This window comes from Amblyomma mixtum, chromosome 8, assembly GCF_055824585.1.
Source record: "Amblyomma mixtum isolate Tamu chromosome 8, ASM5582458v1, whole genome shotgun sequence".
In the NCBI taxonomy this organism is placed as follows: Eukaryota; Metazoa; Arthropoda; class Arachnida; order Ixodida; family Ixodidae; genus Amblyomma; species Amblyomma mixtum.
In genome coordinates, this window is record NC_143019.1 from 50,511,450 (window position 1) to 50,530,313 (window position 18,864).

At 48.5% G+C, this 18,864-nt stretch overlaps 1 protein-coding gene across 2 annotated transcripts; it reads right to left on the bottom strand.

The window, feature by feature from the left end:
• Positions 1–12: 12 nt before the first annotated feature.
• LOC149332377 (uncharacterized) lies at positions 13–6,145 on the bottom strand. Of its 2 annotated transcripts, XM_089557283.1 has the most exons (5): positions 5,845–6,145; positions 4,283–4,405; positions 4,090–4,199; positions 3,689–3,792; positions 13–2,143 (listed from the first exon to the last, which is right to left on the bottom strand). In XM_089557283.1, exons 1-5 carry the CDS (start codon positions 6,031–6,033, stop codon positions 2,109–2,111), a joined length of 561 nt encoding a protein of 186 aa, XP_089413409.1. In that variant the 5' UTR covers positions 6,034–6,145; the 3' UTR covers positions 13–2,108. The 2 variants fall into 2 exon arrangements, with proteins under 2 accessions (XP_089413409.1, XP_089413410.1); XM_089557284.1 differs by lacking the exon at positions 3,689–3,792 and having other exon boundaries at positions 18–2,143; positions 5,845–6,143.
• Between the last annotated feature and the right edge of the window lie 12,719 nt (positions 6,146–18,864).

An 18,864-nucleotide genomic window follows, 5' to 3' on the forward strand; every position in this document is an offset into this window, starting at 1 on the left:
ATTTTACTTTATCATTGCATCTACAGAATATAAGGCAAGGAACTGACGAATGCACAGTTCAAATGAGCACTCTGACCTCACAAAATACTAACACCACCTTATTTCTGAAGGTGTACTTGAGCCTGAAAATTTCGAGTCACACACGAAAGAAAACGAAGTTATGGTGCTGACAGTTTAACCTTGGCACAAGCACAGCCTTCGTGGCACAGCTAATGGGTCTTCTGCCCAAATGCATTTTGTTGACATCAGAGCAAAATCAGAAATAAGTAAAGAATTTTGTTGACATCAGAGCAAAAGTGCTGCAAATCGTTTTCAGGAAAAGTTAGTAACAATGCATAGAATGCAGTTGATGCAAAGCATGGCATCAATCTACCAGGTATGACGGTTCAGTGACTAACGTTCGGCCGCAGATTCCAAGGTCGGCAGTTCGACCTTGGCCACTGTGATTGTATTTCAATAGAAGCGAAATGAAAAAACGTCCGTCTGCTATGGGATGTGAATTATGTTAAAGAATCCCAGATGACCTAAATTAATTCGGAGCCCTCCACTACCTTGTACTTCAAAGCCTTGACTTGCTTCAGAACGTTCAATCTCATAATCAAAAGAGTATAGCGGGGGCACTGAAGTCTGCTTTAGGGGAGAAATGCGAAAGCAATGTGCACTACTGCTGTTTCTGTTGGTGCGTTTGTGCAATTTAGTTCACAGTGGCCACCAAACCGCACACCATTCAGAGCTCCTCCATGGGCCAATCCCCATACTAAATGCATAATTAGTCATTCTCTGCTGAACGTTCACAGACGCCGGTGAGTGCTCATGCCACTTCCAGCACAGTGGGGCAGCGTTTAAGCGAAGCGCCAATGCATTGGCAAGTGGCTCTTCTTGCCACAAGCACACATAGGGTGTGACCCATGTTGCTCTCCAACTAGGAGTGCACACTTTCTGTTCACACACTCGATGCACACAACACCGCGTCATGAGCCAAGAAATAAATGCTTTCACATTAAAAAATAGCAATCATTTCCTCGGCTAGGCAAAGTCAAAACAGCGTGGTAGTTCGAGCTGCTTTCATTGATATGCTTTGTTTTGTTTCACTTGGTTTTGCATCTTAAAACGTTGCCACGCTAAGGTGTGTCTTCCTTCATGGGCTAACCCCCTCCCCCCCCTGTTACTGTCCAAGCTTACAACCTGATTACCACCTGCATGGTTCTTGCTTTATATGTTGTTAGTCCCTGCCCAGTGATTACTACTTAGTCGCCTGAATGTGCAACATCAGCATAAATTACCCATAGTGCATCCCCCGCTGGAGGTAAGCAGTGAGCCCTGGCTTAAGGAACACACAACAGCTAAATGCAGGAACTGCTAGTAGAAGTGTAGTCACTAGAGTCTAACTACAGCAGTAACAAAATTGTTGCATCACTATGACATCATCGCTGGGTAAAAAAAATGTATGCTCATGCACCTTTTCTTGCATTAAGGCTCGAGAGCATACAGGTACACAACGCTTTGTATGCATTCCCCCCGTAGAGCAGCTCAGTGTGCACATTACCAAACTGCGACCAGTTTTTTTTTCACAACACAGATAACGTTGGAATCAGGAGTAGCCGACACATGACTGATGTCAGCAGTTGCTTGCTACAAAGACATTGCCACGATGTGGATGGCTGATTCCCAAACAGCTCATTTAGACAAAATTTTATAGTGCGTACAGTGAGGTGCTACTGTGCAGAAAATTCAGCTTCGAAAATTGGCATTTTTTCTTCCATTTTTTCAAGTTTTACTCAATCACTCGCATTTAGTGTGCATTAAAAATTTGTTTTTCGACCAGTCACAGAAGCTATATTACTTTTTCAACAAATGCTGCCTCACCTAAGAAGTAGCCTAACATAATGTAAATGCTGTCTCTCAAATATAGTAGGAAGAGTTGACTTAGCTTTTCAAAGTTCCTTAAGTAAGGGTATTTCTCCTTTGCCTCTTGAACAGTACTTGTTGAAAGCTCGGAAATCCTATGGCGGGAAGTCAGCGACATCCTTTCCTGCATTTGCAGTTCATCTGGGGAGGCTTTTCGGCACTCGGACATGAGCCACTCTGTGTGCATGCCGAAGCTCGTTTCATCCTCCCCAGAAATAGCAGCGATTGCAGCAGCCTGAAAGAAAAAACAGCAATATAACCGACTGTGGCATGAATAGATGTATGCTATGCATATAAACATATACTAATGTTTAAGCAGTATTGTCTAAAAGCTGGTCTCATGTACTGTGCCTTTATGCGATACATCTTCACAAACTGACGACCACCTAGAATTGCGTGGGTCAGGAAAAAAGCCAAATAGTTGCCTTAACACTTGGCCTTGTTCCCACCTGCTGACTGGCAGCCAACTCACAAAGGAGTGCGGCTGAACATCAAACAACTGTATTACTGCCCCAAAGGTCCCAAAAGGGTAGCCTTCATTTTTGTTACCTTTTTGCTGTTTTTGATTTATGGTTCTTAGCCTGGTCTAATTAAACTGATCCAAAATATTTCGATACCAAATCGATGCGTCCAAAATATTTGAACACCAAATCACTACACTACAGAGCCCAAAAATAAACACTAACATCTGAGCACTTCTGATCACAGAAAAATGCAAATATTTGAAAGCATAAGCAAATCAAAATCGTACTCTTTATTAGCTAGCTACACATCACCCTCTTTAATAAAATCGAATTGAAAAAGTATTTTACTGCAGGATGCCCCTTACCAGCTTTTGAACTTTGTGCCGCTCAAGCTCCATTGTAGCTGCTGACTCGCTGCATTTTCTTTGAGCTGCAAACTATTCTACCATCATTAGGAAGAACCCTTCTCTGATTTTTAAACCTGTAGCGCAGGGCTACCTTCCAGGAGTTCTAAAAGTTTTATGAGCAATAAAATATTGCTCACTGCGTTCAAATTCAGACACTTATCACAAATACGCCAAATCAAATATTCAATACGAATCATAGAGCATGCAACTTTGCTGAGCAGTGGCAAAGGAAGAAATCTTTCTATACACTGCAAATGCTATAAAAACTGCAGACTGACGCTTCATCAGACATGCATCTTAAGAAGATATCAAGAGAAAACAACCAGAACATCTATAGAACTTGCATCATTAACACAAGAGGAGAGACCTCCGTCAGCACGCCTTCGATCACTCTTGAAGAAGGAACTGCTTTATCTGAACTCTTAAGCTCCTTCGTCTCAGAAATTGTCTCCCGCTGTACTACTGCACCCTAATTGTACGCCTTCTGTGTAAGATTGAGTAGCATGTCTCTGCCAGCCAATTCCAGCACTAAATTCACTGTCAAGGTTCCAGAACTAGTCTAGTATATAAATTAGGAGGAACTGAAATGCCTAAGATCAGTAATGAACATTCTCATGGATTTGTTGGATAGTATTCTGAAGTTAGCCTCTATTCTAAATGCAACAAAAGGCCATAGTGGATGCCTATGTGAAGCGTGTTGTGCTTCAGAATATTTATGACGCTTGGACTTTAAGAATCTTAATGTTCAAAGCCAGTGTTATGATGAGGAAAGCAGAATTACATCCAAGCAGAATCTCGGTGATACAATCACGTCTGTAACAAATTTCGATATGATTCGAATTCATAAAATTTCGTACCACAAGTGTACTGTGTATGAATTTTAAAATCTGATGTGTAGAGAAGTCTTACTTGAAATGGCGGCAATATAAGCATGGTTGCAGCGAACCCGGCAGTGAGCAATAAGCATTATCTTGACATCAGCACCGCCATGACTGCTAGTTGAAGAGTGCACACTGCAAGCACCGATAAAGTGGGCAGCAGACAAATGTCGTTAGCCATAACGGATAGGTGTGGTTTCAGTTTCCATGCTACAGTGTATAGTTCATTTGTTTCTGAACCCTCTTTTCCTCTTCCACTCTCCAGCACAGAGTAGCAGGTTGATATATAGATATGTACCATCAGGCCGACTTCTCTGTTTTTACACTAAATAAATTTTTCTTTACTACATGGTTAACAGGCAAAACAAATATTAATTTGCGATCCTGTGAGGCTCATTATTGAGATTATACTGTACCGCTCTATGCACTTACAGACTGAAGGACACATCAAGGCCATTTTCGTGGTCATCTCTGCCACTGGCCACAGTCCTGTTTTCGTGGTCATCTCCGCCACTGGCCAGAGTCCTGTCAGACACAGTGGGCTGCAAGAAAAGCCAACAGCTCATTCATGAATTCGAAACTGAGTTGTGATTTCAATGACTACACGACTACTGAATCCAAATACCTCTGAAGATGTCGATGCACACTGCTGCTCACTGACATGTGCACGTAGCTGAATTTTGGACAAATCTGGGATACTGTCCTCAGCAGAAAGGTTGACGTATTCATCAAACGTCTTGTCCAAAATCTGGAAACGGCAAATAACAATTGGTTTTTATACTGTGCACGAGTCTCAGGAAACTCCATGCAAGACAAGTTGGTGCGGCAAGATCCGCCGTCACTGCCTCCGTTGCCTAGTACAGCAAAACAAAGTAAATGTGCAACAGCAGAGCTATGCACACGGATTAGAAAACAGACCAGTAATGTGCACTAAATTTATTCTGATATGAGCAAAATCACTAATACGCATTTGCATGGTGAGCGATCCTCCACCGACCACTACAAAAATCAGCAAAGTGGATGAAGTGCTTGTACTGGGCATGAAATGCCTTTCGCTTTTGTGTGTGCTAGCACGTAGCCCCACAAGAAGAGTTTCAGCATTTTGTTACTGACAAGCATAGTTATATTTTCTTTTTTTTTTTCTCGGTTATGCTTCACAGCCGCGGCAAATGGAATATTATGTACATTGCGGACTGTGCAAGGCAGCGACGATGACAGCTAGGTTGCACGGCGCGACTGCTAAGGCAAAGCCAGGCAAAGGGGGAGCAGCAGTATGGCAAATGGTTAACGTGTACAGTCAGAGGGTGACTGCCTGGTTAGTCAAACTACGTATGGGTACTATCTCGGGGCGAATAGGGAAATTTTGGAAGACTCAGAAAATAAGCTACAAGACAAGTGACATGAACAAAACGCTTCGACAGCAACGCATCGTATCGTAGCTGGCCGCCGTCGCCCTGAGGTTCATGCACATAGGTTTCGGCCGCGAAGCCCGAAACGCGACTGTGAAAAACGAAACGTTTAGCGCCCCTCCAGTTACTGTTTATTTCAACCATCGCCAGAAATAACAGCACAGTGCCTGTTCTCGTAAGGCCATAGTAAAAATAAAAACTGCTGCATGTAATCCTTACACATGAATAGCGCAAAAGAACACAAATGAAGAGAACAAAATGTGCCATGTGCTCTTACACAAGCAAATGTAAAAGCTACAGCTCGGCCCGCACGGTTACCAAGCGGAACACGACGCGAACCAGGCGCGAACCATATACTCCACTGCAAATTGTATAGCTCTGGTCCTCACGTGCCATAATATGCCATGCCTCTCTTAGCGATGTGAACACCATCCGGATTCGAACATTTGCCGAAAAGCCTCAGTTGGCAGTATTTCCGCGTAACGCTACCTTATCGGCTGCCACCGCGATGGCTCAGTGTTGCACTCGGCTGTTGACCCACAAGACGCGAGCTCGATCTCTGCCGCGGCGGTCGCATTTCGATGGAGGCGAAATGCTAGAGGCTCGTGTATTGTGCGATGTCAGTGCGCGCTAAATGAACCACAGGTGGTCGAAATTGTCCGCGGCCCTTCACTATGGAGTCTCTCAAAAACTCGGTCGCTTTGGGACGTTAAACTCCATACACCGCCACCTTATCGAGCGCAGCTGAAAACAAGCAAAGGAACACACGTGCACTTGCCTGGAACGAGCATGACGCCAGGTCCAATTTGCTGCCAAGAACCGGGCACGCGCACACTGCGTCTTTGAGAGCGCTGAGGGTGTCGCCCTGAAGAATTCCACCGTGCCCTGAAGCGTATAGGCTCGTAGCGAACGTCGTTCGCGTGCCCACCACACCAAAGTGTGGTACGTTAACTAGGCAACGCGGCATCGCGGGGCAGAATCGTACACACACGGTCGCACGCACTTCCAAACAGCAGGCTCTGACAGATGCAGCAATCTGTTGAAGCGGCGACGGCACCAAGAAGTAAACAACACCACGTGACCGTAGCAGAACAAGAGGCAGTCGCGAAACTTCTCACACACAGCATGCAAAGAATATTAGCACCTTAAATAAACTTCAAACTATTAGGCCTAAACCGATGTTTCTGCCATCTATAGGGAAGAAAAAAAACACAACTGCCCAGTTTGGGGCATTAAAACTGCACAAGCATTTTACAAATTTGTTCATAGGTGTCAGAACAACTTAGAAGTTCTAAAATTGATAGACAATTATGGGATTTGTTTGAGTCTTTACTGGGAGGACTAGGACTCCCAGCGAGGGTGGCCAGGCGAGGGCCTCTCACGAGTTTTTTCTTCCTACATGCTTGCGTTGCTTCTCGAAAGGCCAATCATGGGTTGGTGCGTTGCGCTTGGTGAGTGTTATCGGTGTATTAAGCCTCTAACTGCGCAGGCACACTTGCAAAGCTAAGACGATTCGAGCAGTACCAAATTTAATGTCATTAATTTTAATTCTCATTAATGAATTAATTAATTGATTGATTAATTGTCATGAATTAATTCTCGTCGCATGACATTAGCCCCTAATGTCATTAATCGACTGCTACTCGGGAACGTGTAATGTCATTAGGTTCGATTGACATTCACCATTGAATGAGTTAGGGGAACTCATTCGCCTTCGATCTCGAACCGAATGCGTACTCTGGACACCAGATACGCACCACAAACAAGCGACGCGAAAAAATAATGTGCACAATGCCAAACCTAGAGAGTATATTTAATTAGTTCTGCTAACAAAAGTTACTGTTGGTGTGAATCTGTTCACACTAGAGGCTGTCGTGGATAGCTAGTACTCTCGATCTCAAAAGCAGCCAACCGCAGCGGCCGAGCGTGAAGCAGGGTCTTCCCCGCGACCGTCGGTAATTTTGGGTTGCGTGTTTCTTGCTGGTTGGCGTTCCATGTTCGCTAAGCTCGAAAGTACTTAAAGACGTAACTGAGCAGTTCACCTTTTGGAAGTCATTTCCATGCTACGCGCATGTCCGCGCGCCGCCATGTAAGCCATTTGGTTTGTTTACATTTATCAGATTTGTGGTTCACTGTGCAAACATTTATCGCTTGTATTTGCTGCTGCTATAAATTACATGAGTAATATGCACACATAATCGCTATGCGTTTTCGACAATAAGGAATGACAAAGCAAACTGTAGTATTCTGCAAGGCAAATAAATACGTATTCTGTACAAAGGATATCAGCTGTAGTTCTCGCCTTGTTTTTGGTTTAGATATTTGCTTATATCTTGGTTATATCTATCTGTACATTAATAAATATACTCAGTTCCATGTACACCCTTGTGAGCACTTCAGCACCCATTAGTTGTAGCACCCTTCTTGCTCCCTCGTTTACACCCTTCTGGTAAATGCACCCTTTGCTTCCTGCTTGTAGGGTGCTGCGGCTCAATAGGGTGCTCAAAGGGTGTGAAATAGGGTGTAAATTTATGGCACACCCTTTTTTGCACCCTTAAGGGTGAGAAATTGTTTAGTGTGTGGGATGGCAGGTGCTGCCACCTGTGGGCGTTTTGCGGCCCAGGTTGCTCTTCCCGAGCGCCCATCCTTAATAAACTGCCACCTGCCACGGTGAACAGTTTGCCCACAATCCGGCGGGCAGGTTGTGATGACGCCGCAAACTCACGTGACCTAGCTAGGTTGTCCACCTGCTCCCTAGGTTGCTCTCTGAGCACCGTGCACCTGCCACAGTTTATGCTCGTGATTGTTCGCTGACAACGTCGCCAGCGGATTTTCGGGCAATAGGGCCTTCAAGCCTGTCGCGTTAAAATTCAGACCAGAGCATCGCTTATATCAGCAATTGCCACTTCAGTTCAGAATTGCACGGTGCTTCGATTCGGCACATATGGTTCAATACCTTCAAGTTCAGAATAAATACTACGCTCTAGGTGTCCTTATGTCTTCAGCTAGCGTCGCAACCCCCTTCCCTCCTTCCTCCTCCTTTTCCTGGCATTGCTTGCACCCGTTAATTTCCTTTAACAAAACTGAAATTATGTAAACCGCAGCGGTGGCTCAGTCGGCAAAATAATCTGGTAATCCTTATCACCGCAGTCATCGATCCTGTTTCCGCGGCCGTCAAAGGCCGCTATCGCTGCTCCGCTGGAGCTCATGACCCTGCGATCCGTTCAGCTCGGCTGCCGGAAGCACTGACATCGCCCAGTACACGGGCCTCTAGAATTTCGCCTCCATAGAAATTCGACCGCCGCTGCCGGGATCGAACGCGCGTCTTTCAGGTCAGCAGCCGAGCGCCGCAACCACTGAGCCGCCGCGGCGGGAGAAAAACTGGGAAATAATCTTACCAAGGGCCCTTTTGTTTTTCCGGCAGGTACGCAAAGCAGCGTTCGGCGACCGGTGCGATTCCTCCAGTTCCAGACTTCTTCGTTTTCTTTTTTCTTGCTCTTCGCTTTAAAAATCAATTTTCTTTCACCTTCTGTGACTTCCAGACATTGACTGCAGATTAATCTCTCATGTTTTTGTGGGCGAGGCACGATGTGGAGGCACTATAGGGAGGCATAGACCCATGGCTCCGCTGGGGGGTGCGGACCGCACCAGGTGCTGATGTTTTGGTTTTGGTTTCATGGGGTTTAACGTCCCAAAGCGACTCCGGCTATGAGGGACGCCGTAGTGAAGGGCTCCGGTAATTTCAAACACGTGGGGTTCTTTAACGTGCACTGACATCGCACAGTACATGGGCTTGTGCGATGTCAGTGCACGTTAAAGAACCCCAGGTGGTCGACCTTTCCGGAGCCCTTCACTACGGCGTCCCTTATAGCCTGAGTCGCTTTGGGACGTTAAACCCCATAAAACCAAAACCAAAACATCTTCACCTGGTGCTGTCCACACCCCCTAGTGTGGAGAGTGGAGAAATTTAGAGCGGTAAATGATGATTGTTATTTGTTTTTCTTTCAGCAAAATTACGAAACTTTAGCGGCTAAAGTGATGAAAGGCGAAAGCCTGAGTGCTGCATTCTGCTACGCGATTGTTAACTTCACATTCTGTAATTAACTGCCAATTAATGACGCTTAATATTTGCCTTTAGGAGTGGAACGCGACAGCGTGTTGTAGCGCTGCCAGTCGAGCAGGGCTGGGTACCGGATCTAGCCTACCGCATTCTTCAAAAAAACGTCTACACCGGTGACCCCGCGCACCGGCGTATCGTTTCGGCTCCTGCTCACATGGGCCTTGAGGGAAATGAGGCAGCTGACGCCGCCGCCCGCGCGCTCTCTCACCGGACATTCCTCCCACCACGGAGTCCACGGAACGCCACCACCCTTTCGGCGGGAGGAAGTGGAGTGAAAGAAGAAAGAGAAAGAGAGGCCGTAATGAAGAAACTGAAAATTGTATTTGAGGAAATGAAATTACGCAGTAACTGTCTCACATATCTCAGTGGGCACCAGTCGAAAATTCTATTTGAGGACAGGAAGACACCCGTAAAAATTCGCGCGCCGTGACGTCACGACCGCTTCGACCAATCTGAAACGCGGAAAAATTTGCTAACATGTCTTGGTCATGACAGTATGAGCCATTAAAGGCTTTCGCCTTAAAAAAGACGAGAACGGACAGTTTGAAAAATATTGTTTTTTGACGAAAGGGAATGACGCAGTAACTGTCTCAAATATCTCGGTGGACACCCGAGCCGCGCCATAAGGGAAGGGAGGAAGCTAGGAGCATTTATATTGGAACTCAGAAAGAAGTAAAAAATTATTTATTTATCATCAAAACAAAGAAGCTGCTCAGCCTTTTCAAGAAAATATTGCGACAAATTGTACACTGCTCAATCGACGCAAAGCATTGCATCAGTCAGACTCTTCATTTCGCCTTCATCGAAACTCAGCCACCGCGGCCGGGATCGAAAGACGCGGGTTCGATCCCGGCCGCAGCGGCTGAATTTCGATGGAGGCGAAATTCTAGAGGCCCGTGTGTTGTGCGAAGTCGGTGCACATTATAAAGAACCCCAGGTGGTCGAAATTTCCGGAGCCCTCCACTACGGCGTCTCTCATAGCCTTAGTCGCTTTGGGACGTTAAACCCCAATAAACCAACCAATCCACTGCTGGGTGGGGAAATGCTTGCTTGTGCACCTTTCCTCACGATGACGTCCGAGTGCTCGTTAAACTTGTGACAAGTTTAACTTTGCACACGCTCTCCCTGAAGCCTCTTGCCAAGCTTCGTATGCACATTACCGAACTTGAACAGTTTCTTTCACGTGGTCCAAATGATGAGGGAATTCGGACCAGCCGACACACGATTGACGTTAGCGGTTGGTTGCTACGAAGGCCTTGACACCATGTGGACGGCTCCAGGTGCTTAGCAGACTCCAAAACTGTCCATTTATACCAAAATTTACACTGCGTAGTGAGGGGATACTGTGTGAGGACAGGGTTAATTGGAGAGATTTGGGAAAGGCCCTTCCCCTGCAGTGGGTGTAGTCAGGCTGATGATGATGATGACTGTGCAGAAAAAAAAGCTTAAAAATTTCGGCGTTTTTTTTCTTCTTCTTCTTCTGGGCAAAGAAAAAAGCGAAGAAAGTTTTCCGAATTTTCAAAGTTTTTCTTTTTTCAGACACTTGCATGTCTATTCGCCACACGAGTTTTCTTGTTTTAAACGAAGGTGGTAATGAACCCCCGACCTAGACCCTTGACATTTGATTTGAGACAGTGGAGACCATGGTTACAGAGCTGTCGATCGTAATAACTAGGTTCAAGCCACGTTGAACCCCAGCCATTTTTTTAGAGCGCAGCTCTTTGGCGTTCGTTCCTGGGTTTCGCGTCGGCGTCGGCGTTGTCGTCGGCCTCGTAACCAGCTCCGCCCCCCTTTCATCCCCCCAGCGCTATCGGCGTCAGCGGCATCAGTCAGTCGCTGCTATCTCTTCCCTCCTCCCTTTATCGTGTTGTCCGCTTGCTGCGCGCGCTTCTGCCCCCATCGTTTGCCGCTGGGTGTACACGCCGCCCCCCTCCCCCCTCTTCCTGCGAGTCTCCGGTTGTCAAAGCGCCGGCTCGAACTTAATTCCTTTCTTCGCTCCTCCTCCAATGCAACCCCTGTGCGGTGGCAATCAGAGAGCCAGATCGGTGGCGGCGGATCTGTATATGTGCACCGCCCGAGCCGAAATTGCGAATACGTGTGAAAAATTAAAAAAAAAAATTCTGTGATAGCGCATACATGTGTTGCTCGATTTCTTTGTCTCAATCTATCGAAAAGGTGAAACAGCTTATTTGCTGCGCTCAAATTTCGCATTAGGAAGTAACGTAATCGTCGGGAATTTTTTTATCCCTTGAAAATTGAAAATTGGTTTTGAGGAAAGGAAATAAAGCATTGACTGCCTCACATATCTCAGCTGACACCTGAACGGCGCCGTAATATAAGGGATTAAGGTGGGAGTGAAAGAAGAAAGCGAAAAAGAGGTGCCGTAGTGGAGGTCTCCGGAAGGAGTGCGCGCTGTGCAGTTCAAAAATTTCTTCTAGAAACACAGCGACTACCATACTAATGTAAATTTTATTTATTTATTTTTCTATTTGTTTTCATTTTTCTGATTATCAAACAGTTCATTTATTATTATTATTATTATATTTTTATTTTTTTTTCTGTCTCTCTTTCAGTCAATACAAAATTGAACCATTCCATATGATGCATTCAAATTTGCACATAAAGCTGTCGTCCCATCTTCGATCTCCCAGCTAACAGGACCCCTTTCGTTGCGTCGTCCAATCTGTCAGCCTATACCCTATTAATTCTCCTTTTCCTCTAAAACTCCTAATCATTCCAACAGTTCACCGCCTGTGTCTTGGCCACTCCCCCGTAGTGGGTATGTGCCATTCTACTTGAGGCCAACCAACCAACCAATAATGTCGACCGCCTGGGGATCTTTATCGTGCACTGACATCGCACAGCACACGGGCGCCGTTTTGTGTTTCGCCAGGGAAAGGAGGCAGCTGATGTCGCCGCCCGCGCGCTCTCTCACCGGACATTCCCCTCCGACCCCGACGATCAGGAACTCGAATTCACTCCAGCTTACACCTTCAGAGACATCGTTTTACTTTATCAATCTGGCTACGGTCTTTATCAACGCCCGTGTAAAGGTCTCTCAATGGCGGAGGAGCGGCTTCTGCTTCGCCTGTAGTATACCAATACCTTAGTGCGCGGCAGCTCTCAAACACTTCGACCCTTCTTTCTCGGGCAGCTGTCCGCACTGTGCGGAGAAGTCCTCGGACATCTACCACATGGTGTGGGCCTGCCCCTCCAACCCTGCTATCCCCCCTCACCCCAACCCAATGTCTCCTGTGCTGCCCTGCGTGGCCCATATGGTTATGTCATCGGCGTACAGGGCGTGCTGCACGCCGGCGACACCATCCAGTTGTGCCGGCAGGTGCATCATAGCCAGATTGAAGAGCAGCGGGGAAAGTACCGCCCCTTGGGGGGTTCCCCGCGTGCCGAGTAGGTAAGGACCATACTCTCTATCTTGGATGCGGATGTACGATTGACGATCCATTAAAAATTGGCATATGTATCTGAATGTGTTGAGGCCACAGTCGGTCTGACTTAGGTTAGTGAGTATGATCTCGTGTGTTACATTGTCAAATGCCCCTTTGAGATCCAAGGCGAGTACTACCCGGTCATTATGGGGGCATTCGAGGGGGTCAAGGACTTCCCGATTAAGTTGCAGGAGGACATCCTGTGCGGATCTGTGTGGGCGGAATCCGAACATGGTGCTCGCAAATACATGTTTGTGTTCAAGATATGCAGATAAGGGCAGCACAGGAGACATTGAAACCAGCCTGCAAACAGCGGCGACGATAGTAGACCGCTACGCCCGCCGCTGCGGTCTTCAATGTTCCCCTCAAAAATCGGAATTTGTGCACCTCCGCCCCTCACAGAAGTGCGCAACTAAAATCTCTCTTTCTCTTGAGAGTGGTCCCATACGCGAAAGTGACGAGATACGGGTACTAGGACTCTACATCCACAAACACAGACGGCCAGACACTACATTGGCCAAACTCCGAAAGGTGGGGGACCAGGTGGGCCGTATGGTTCGCCGGGTTTCCAACGAACGTGTATGGTTACGAAGTAAGGATGCCTTGCGGCTGGCAAACGCGTTCGTAACTAGTCGAATTCTCTATTCGACTCCTTATCTCCACCTACGGAAACAAGAGGAGGACGCCCTTGAGGTCATCCTTCGCAAAATTGTTAAACGTGCCCTTGACCTCCCCATCACTACTTCAAACAGCCGGCTTATGGCTCTTGGGGTGGTGCATACTTTCCGGGAGCTCCGGGAGGCGCACCTTACAAACCAGTACACGCGCTTGTCGCTAACGGAGTCGGGTCGCCGCCTTCTTGCTCGACTCCATATCCAACACACCCCTCCAATGGAAGACAGGTTTCGCATCCCGGAACTGTGGAGACGTGCCCTTCACGTGCGGCCTCTGCCAGCAAACATGTCACACGAAGACCATAATGGTCGGCGCCTGGCACGAGCGGAAGCGCTAGCCCGACATTATGGCAACAAAACAGGTGTATACTACGTGGACGCCTCCGGTCCTCACCACGGGGGATGGTACACGGCCGCGGTAGTTCACAACAGCAACACAGTTAACGGCCTCACCTTCAGAGCCAGAAGTGCAACACAAGCAGAAGAGGTCGCGATTGCTCTCGCGGCCTCACATTCCGATTCAAAATACATAATCACCGACTCGCGAGGGGCCTGTCGGAACGTCGAAAAAGGCTGCACTCCCTTCCTAGCCTATCGAATATACCAAAATTGCATACGGGATACGGACCCCGCACACCGTTACATTATATGGGCCCCTGCTCATCAGGGGTTGGCAGGAAACGAGGCAGCAGACGCAGCCGCCCGCGCGCTCTCTCACCGGGCTGTTTTCTCCTCCCCACCCGATCAGGAACCCGATTTTAATCCGGTGTATACATTCAAAGAAATTACAGCCTACTATCAAAACAGTCATCGCCTTTACCCAAGCCCATGTAAAGGCCTCAAGAAGGCTGATGAGCGGCTCCTTCTCCGCCTTCTCACCAATACATTACTGTGCCCGGCAGCACTAAAGCATTTGGCTCCTCCTATAACGGCAGCTGCCCGCACTGTAGTGCGGTGTCTTCTGACACCTATCACATGGTGTGGGCCTGCCCCTCCAACCCGGCTATTCCCCCCATCCCCAACCCAACCCGGGAGGACTGGGAGGCGACCCTGCTCGGCTGCCACGACTTACAGGCCCAACAAGCCTTAGTCGGGCGCGCCCGGGCGGCGGCCACCGCCACTGGGGTCCCATACTAGGGACCTCCACCTAGTGTTTGTAAGGATCGGTCCCTTACGGGCTGATCCAAGCATACCTCCTGTCCTTTCTTAATAAATGTTTTCACCACCACCACCACCCCAACCCAACCCGGGAGAACTGGGAGGTGACCCTGCTCGGCTGCTCTGACCTGCAGGCCCAACTGGCCTTGGTCGCGCGAGCCCAGGCGGCGGCCAACGCCACTGGGGTCGCGAACTAGGGACCTCCACCTAGTACTTGTAAGGGCCGGCCACCTCTGGGGCAGCTCATGCATAACCTCTGTATGTGTATCCGTATATAAATGTTTTCCACCGCCACCACCATCTAAACGTGGCCGCCGCGGCCGGGTTCGAACACGGGTACTCCAGCTCAGTAGACGAGCGCCTTAACCACTGAGCCACCGCGGCGGGGTTGATCCTTTGTCTATTCTGAAATGCGATAAGTATTGTGATTTTTTTTATTCGAAATGTTTGCCATTAGGCATAACGTAAAAGGGAAAGAAAGTTATAAGAAGGAGTGTAAACAAGCCTCGCTTAAAAAGTGGCAAAAGTTCACGATAAAGCGATTATCATGAGTCCACTTGCGATAGTCGCCCGCACCGTCCCATCGCAGGCCTACCTTCTTTAGGAAGCGTCGTCTCACGAAAGCTGTAGCCGGGCAAGTCCACAGCAAGTGTTTTTCGTCACACTGGTCTGGCGCAGCACCACAATGGGGACACTTGTCAGTCACTTCGAAACGTCTGTCAGGCCACCGATGACGCAGAGAAGGAGTCAGAGCCGCTCCTGACCGAATCCGGCGCACAGATACCTCCTCCTCCCGAGTGAGACTCCGGGGGAGAGGGTACGAACACGGAGGAATTAGAGCGCGTGTTTGCTGACGCAAAGGCTGCATTCATACGGCATTTTAAAGCTCCAGTCAGGCGATGATGGCGACGAAGACGATTATGGTTACATTGAGAGCTATCCGGCCGCGAGTTGCATGGAGCGGCGAGCTCCGGAGATTTGACAGAACATGGCTGTAGCTGGCTCAGGACCTGAATAACTGATGGACATTGTTAAAGGACTTAGCTTATCAGTGGATACAGCTCGGACAATAAGCAGCCGAGGTGGCCCATTTATTTGTCTGCTGCTAAGCACAAGGTCGCGGGATCGAATCCAGGCCACATTTTCATGCAGGCGGAATACAGAAACACCCGTGTGCCACGGTGGAAATTAATCATGAGTCCTGCCTTGTACGACGTGGCTCACAGCTCAGAATGCAGCTTCGGTACGGAGAAATCCGTTGCTAATGCGATAACTTTAAGAGCCTCGTTGGGGAAAAAAATGTGCTGTAAGCCACTGGCTAGAGAGAAATGACGTCATCAGGCAGGGAGTGTCGTCCCTTCCGATGAAGGCACAAACAGTTTCTTATTGCTATCGCATTGTCAACAAGTAGGGTAATTAGGTGTCATCGGGAATTTTTTTAACTCAGTTTGTTATGACTGATTATGGCGCAGGCGTAGTGGAGTGCGGCAAAAAAAATTGGCTGAGGTTTAGCTCTGGTTAAACCTGGAGAATTGCGAAAGCAACATATCTGCGCGTAGCGATATATATTGTTGCGTGAGCTACATTGCCCACAGTCTCGCCGTTTCGCGTGCTCTTGCACGACCATACTGCGCAAGCGTGAGTAGCAAGCGACGTCACTATGCATAGCTGGCGTGCCTCATCGCGCGCGCTCGCCTTCCTTTCCTTAAAATGATCGGAGTGTAAAACGTTGACAACGCCAACGCCAATGAACACATGAACGCCGATGGCCTATGGCTTCAGCGCTGCATTTCTGGCACAACCTTGTCAATGCCTGCAGCCCACATCTCTCTCTCATCACCCCACGTACCTATAAGCCACAAGGTGGTGTTGACAAGCACGATTAAGGCGTTCACTGACCCAGGGAGCCATTATGCGCACTTCCTTTCCTTAAAATGATAGGAGTGTAAAACGTTGACAACGCCAACGCCAATGAACACATGAACGCCGATGGCCTATGGCTTCAGCGCTGCATTTCTGGCACAACCTTGTCAATGCCTGCAGCCCACATCTCTCTCTCATCACCCCACGTACCTATAAGCCACAAGGTGGTGTTGACAAGCACGATTAAGGCGTTCACTGACCCAGGGAGCCATTATGCGCACTTCCTTTCCTTAAAATGATAGGAGTGTAAAACGTTGACAACGCCAACGCCAATGAACACATGAACGCCGATGGCCTATGGCTTCAGCGCTGCATTTCTGGCACAACCTTGTCAATGCCTGCAGCCCACATCTCTCTCTCATCACCCCACGTACCTATAAGCCACAAGGTGGTGTTGACAAGCACGATTAAGGCGTTCACTGACCCAGGGAGCCATTATGCGCACTTCCTTTCCTTAAAATGATAGGAGTGTAAAACGTTGACAACGCCAACGCCAATGAACACATGAACGCCGATGGCCTATGGCTTCAGCGCTGCATTTCTGGCACAACCTTGTCAATGCCTGCAGCCCACATCTCTCTCTCATCACCCCACGTACCTATAAGCCACAAGGTGGTGTTGACAAGCACGATTAAGGCGTTCACTGACCCAGGGAGCCATTATGCGCACTTCCTTTCCTTAAAATGATAGGAGTGTAAAACGTTGACAACGCCAACGCCAATGAACACATGAACGCCGATGGCCTATGGCTTCAGCGCTGCATTTCTGGCACAACCTTGTCAATGCCTGCAGCCCACATCTCTCTCTCATCACCCCACGTACCTATAAGCCACAAGGTGGTGTTGACAAGCACGATTAAGGCGTTCACTGACCCAGGGAGCCATTATGCGCACTTTCTTTCCTTAAAATGATAGGAGTGTAAAACGTTGACAACGCCAACGCCAATGAACACATGAACGCCGATGGCCTATGGCTTCAGCGCTGCATTTCTGGCACAACCTTGTCAATGCCTGCAGCCCACATCTCTCTCTCATCACCCCACGTACCTATAAGCCACAAGGTGGTGTTGACAAGCACGATTAAGGCGTTCACTGACCCAGGGAGCCATTATGCGCACTTCCTTTCCTTAAAATGATAGGAGTGTAAAACGTTGACAACGCCAACGCCAATGAACACATGAACGCCGATGGCCTATGGCTTCAGCGCTGCATTTCTGGCACAACCTTGTCAATGCCTGCAGCCCACATCTCTCTCTCATCACCCCACGTACCTATAAGCCACAAGGTGGTGTTGACAAGCACGATTAAGGCGTTCACTGACCCAGGGAGCCATTATGCGCACTTTCTTTCCTTAAAATGATAGGAGTGTAAAACGTTGACAACGCCAACGCCAATGAACACATGAACGCCGATGGCCTATGGCTTCAGCGCTGCATTTCTGGCACAACCTTGTCAATGCCTGCAGCCCACATCTCTCTCTCATCACCCCACGTACCTATAAGCCACAAGGTGGTGTTGACAAGCACGATTAAGGCGTTCACTGACCCAGGGAGCCATTATGCGCACTTTCTTTCCTTAAAATGATAGGAGTGTAAAACGTTGACAACGCCAACGCCAATGAACACATGAACGCCGATGGCCTATGGCTTCAGCGCTGCATTTCTGGCACAACCTTGTCAATGCCTGCAGCCCACATCTCTCTCTCATCACCCCACGTACCTATAAGCCACAAGGTGGTGTTGACAAGCACGATTAAGGCGTTCACTGACCCAGGGAGCCATTATGCGCACTTTCTTTCCTTAAAATGATAGGAGTGTAAAACGTTGACAACGCCAACGCCAATGAACACAACGAACGCCGACAGCCTATGGCTTCAGCGACTCGTTTCTGGCACAACGTTGTCAATGCCAACGCATGCAGCGCACACCAATCACTACCGCCACTTAGCTTAAAGCATGGTTGAGGTGTCCACTGTTCCAAAAGGGCAGTTATGCGCCTTCCCTCTGCTTCAGGTGTCCACCGAGATATAGACACCTCGCCCTCACCTCACGCTACGTATATCCTGGCGTAGCAGAGCCACGGCCGCTTTCTGCTTTGCATCAAGCGGCCGTGGCAGAGCTAAGCCAGCGCCAATTTCCCCACAAACCACGCAGACGCCGATGCGCAATCGTTACTACGCATCAGAGAGGGAGACTGTCGGCGAGGCGATGGAGAGCGCGCGGCGGCGGCTCCGGCGGCGGCCCCCGGCGCGCCAGCTGTGCGCCCCGTGACGTCACCCACTCCTCGAACATGCGCAGCTTAGCCTTTACAGAGCTCCGCGAAATGGCTCGGCGACTAGCGTAGTGTTGCTTTCGCAACAAAAGTTACGTGGTTTGCGGGGATACGGTGGCCGGAGCTGGCGAAGGACAGGGTTATTGGGTGACATGAGAGATGCCTTTGCACTGCAATAGACGTAGTGATGATAATTATTTTGATGAA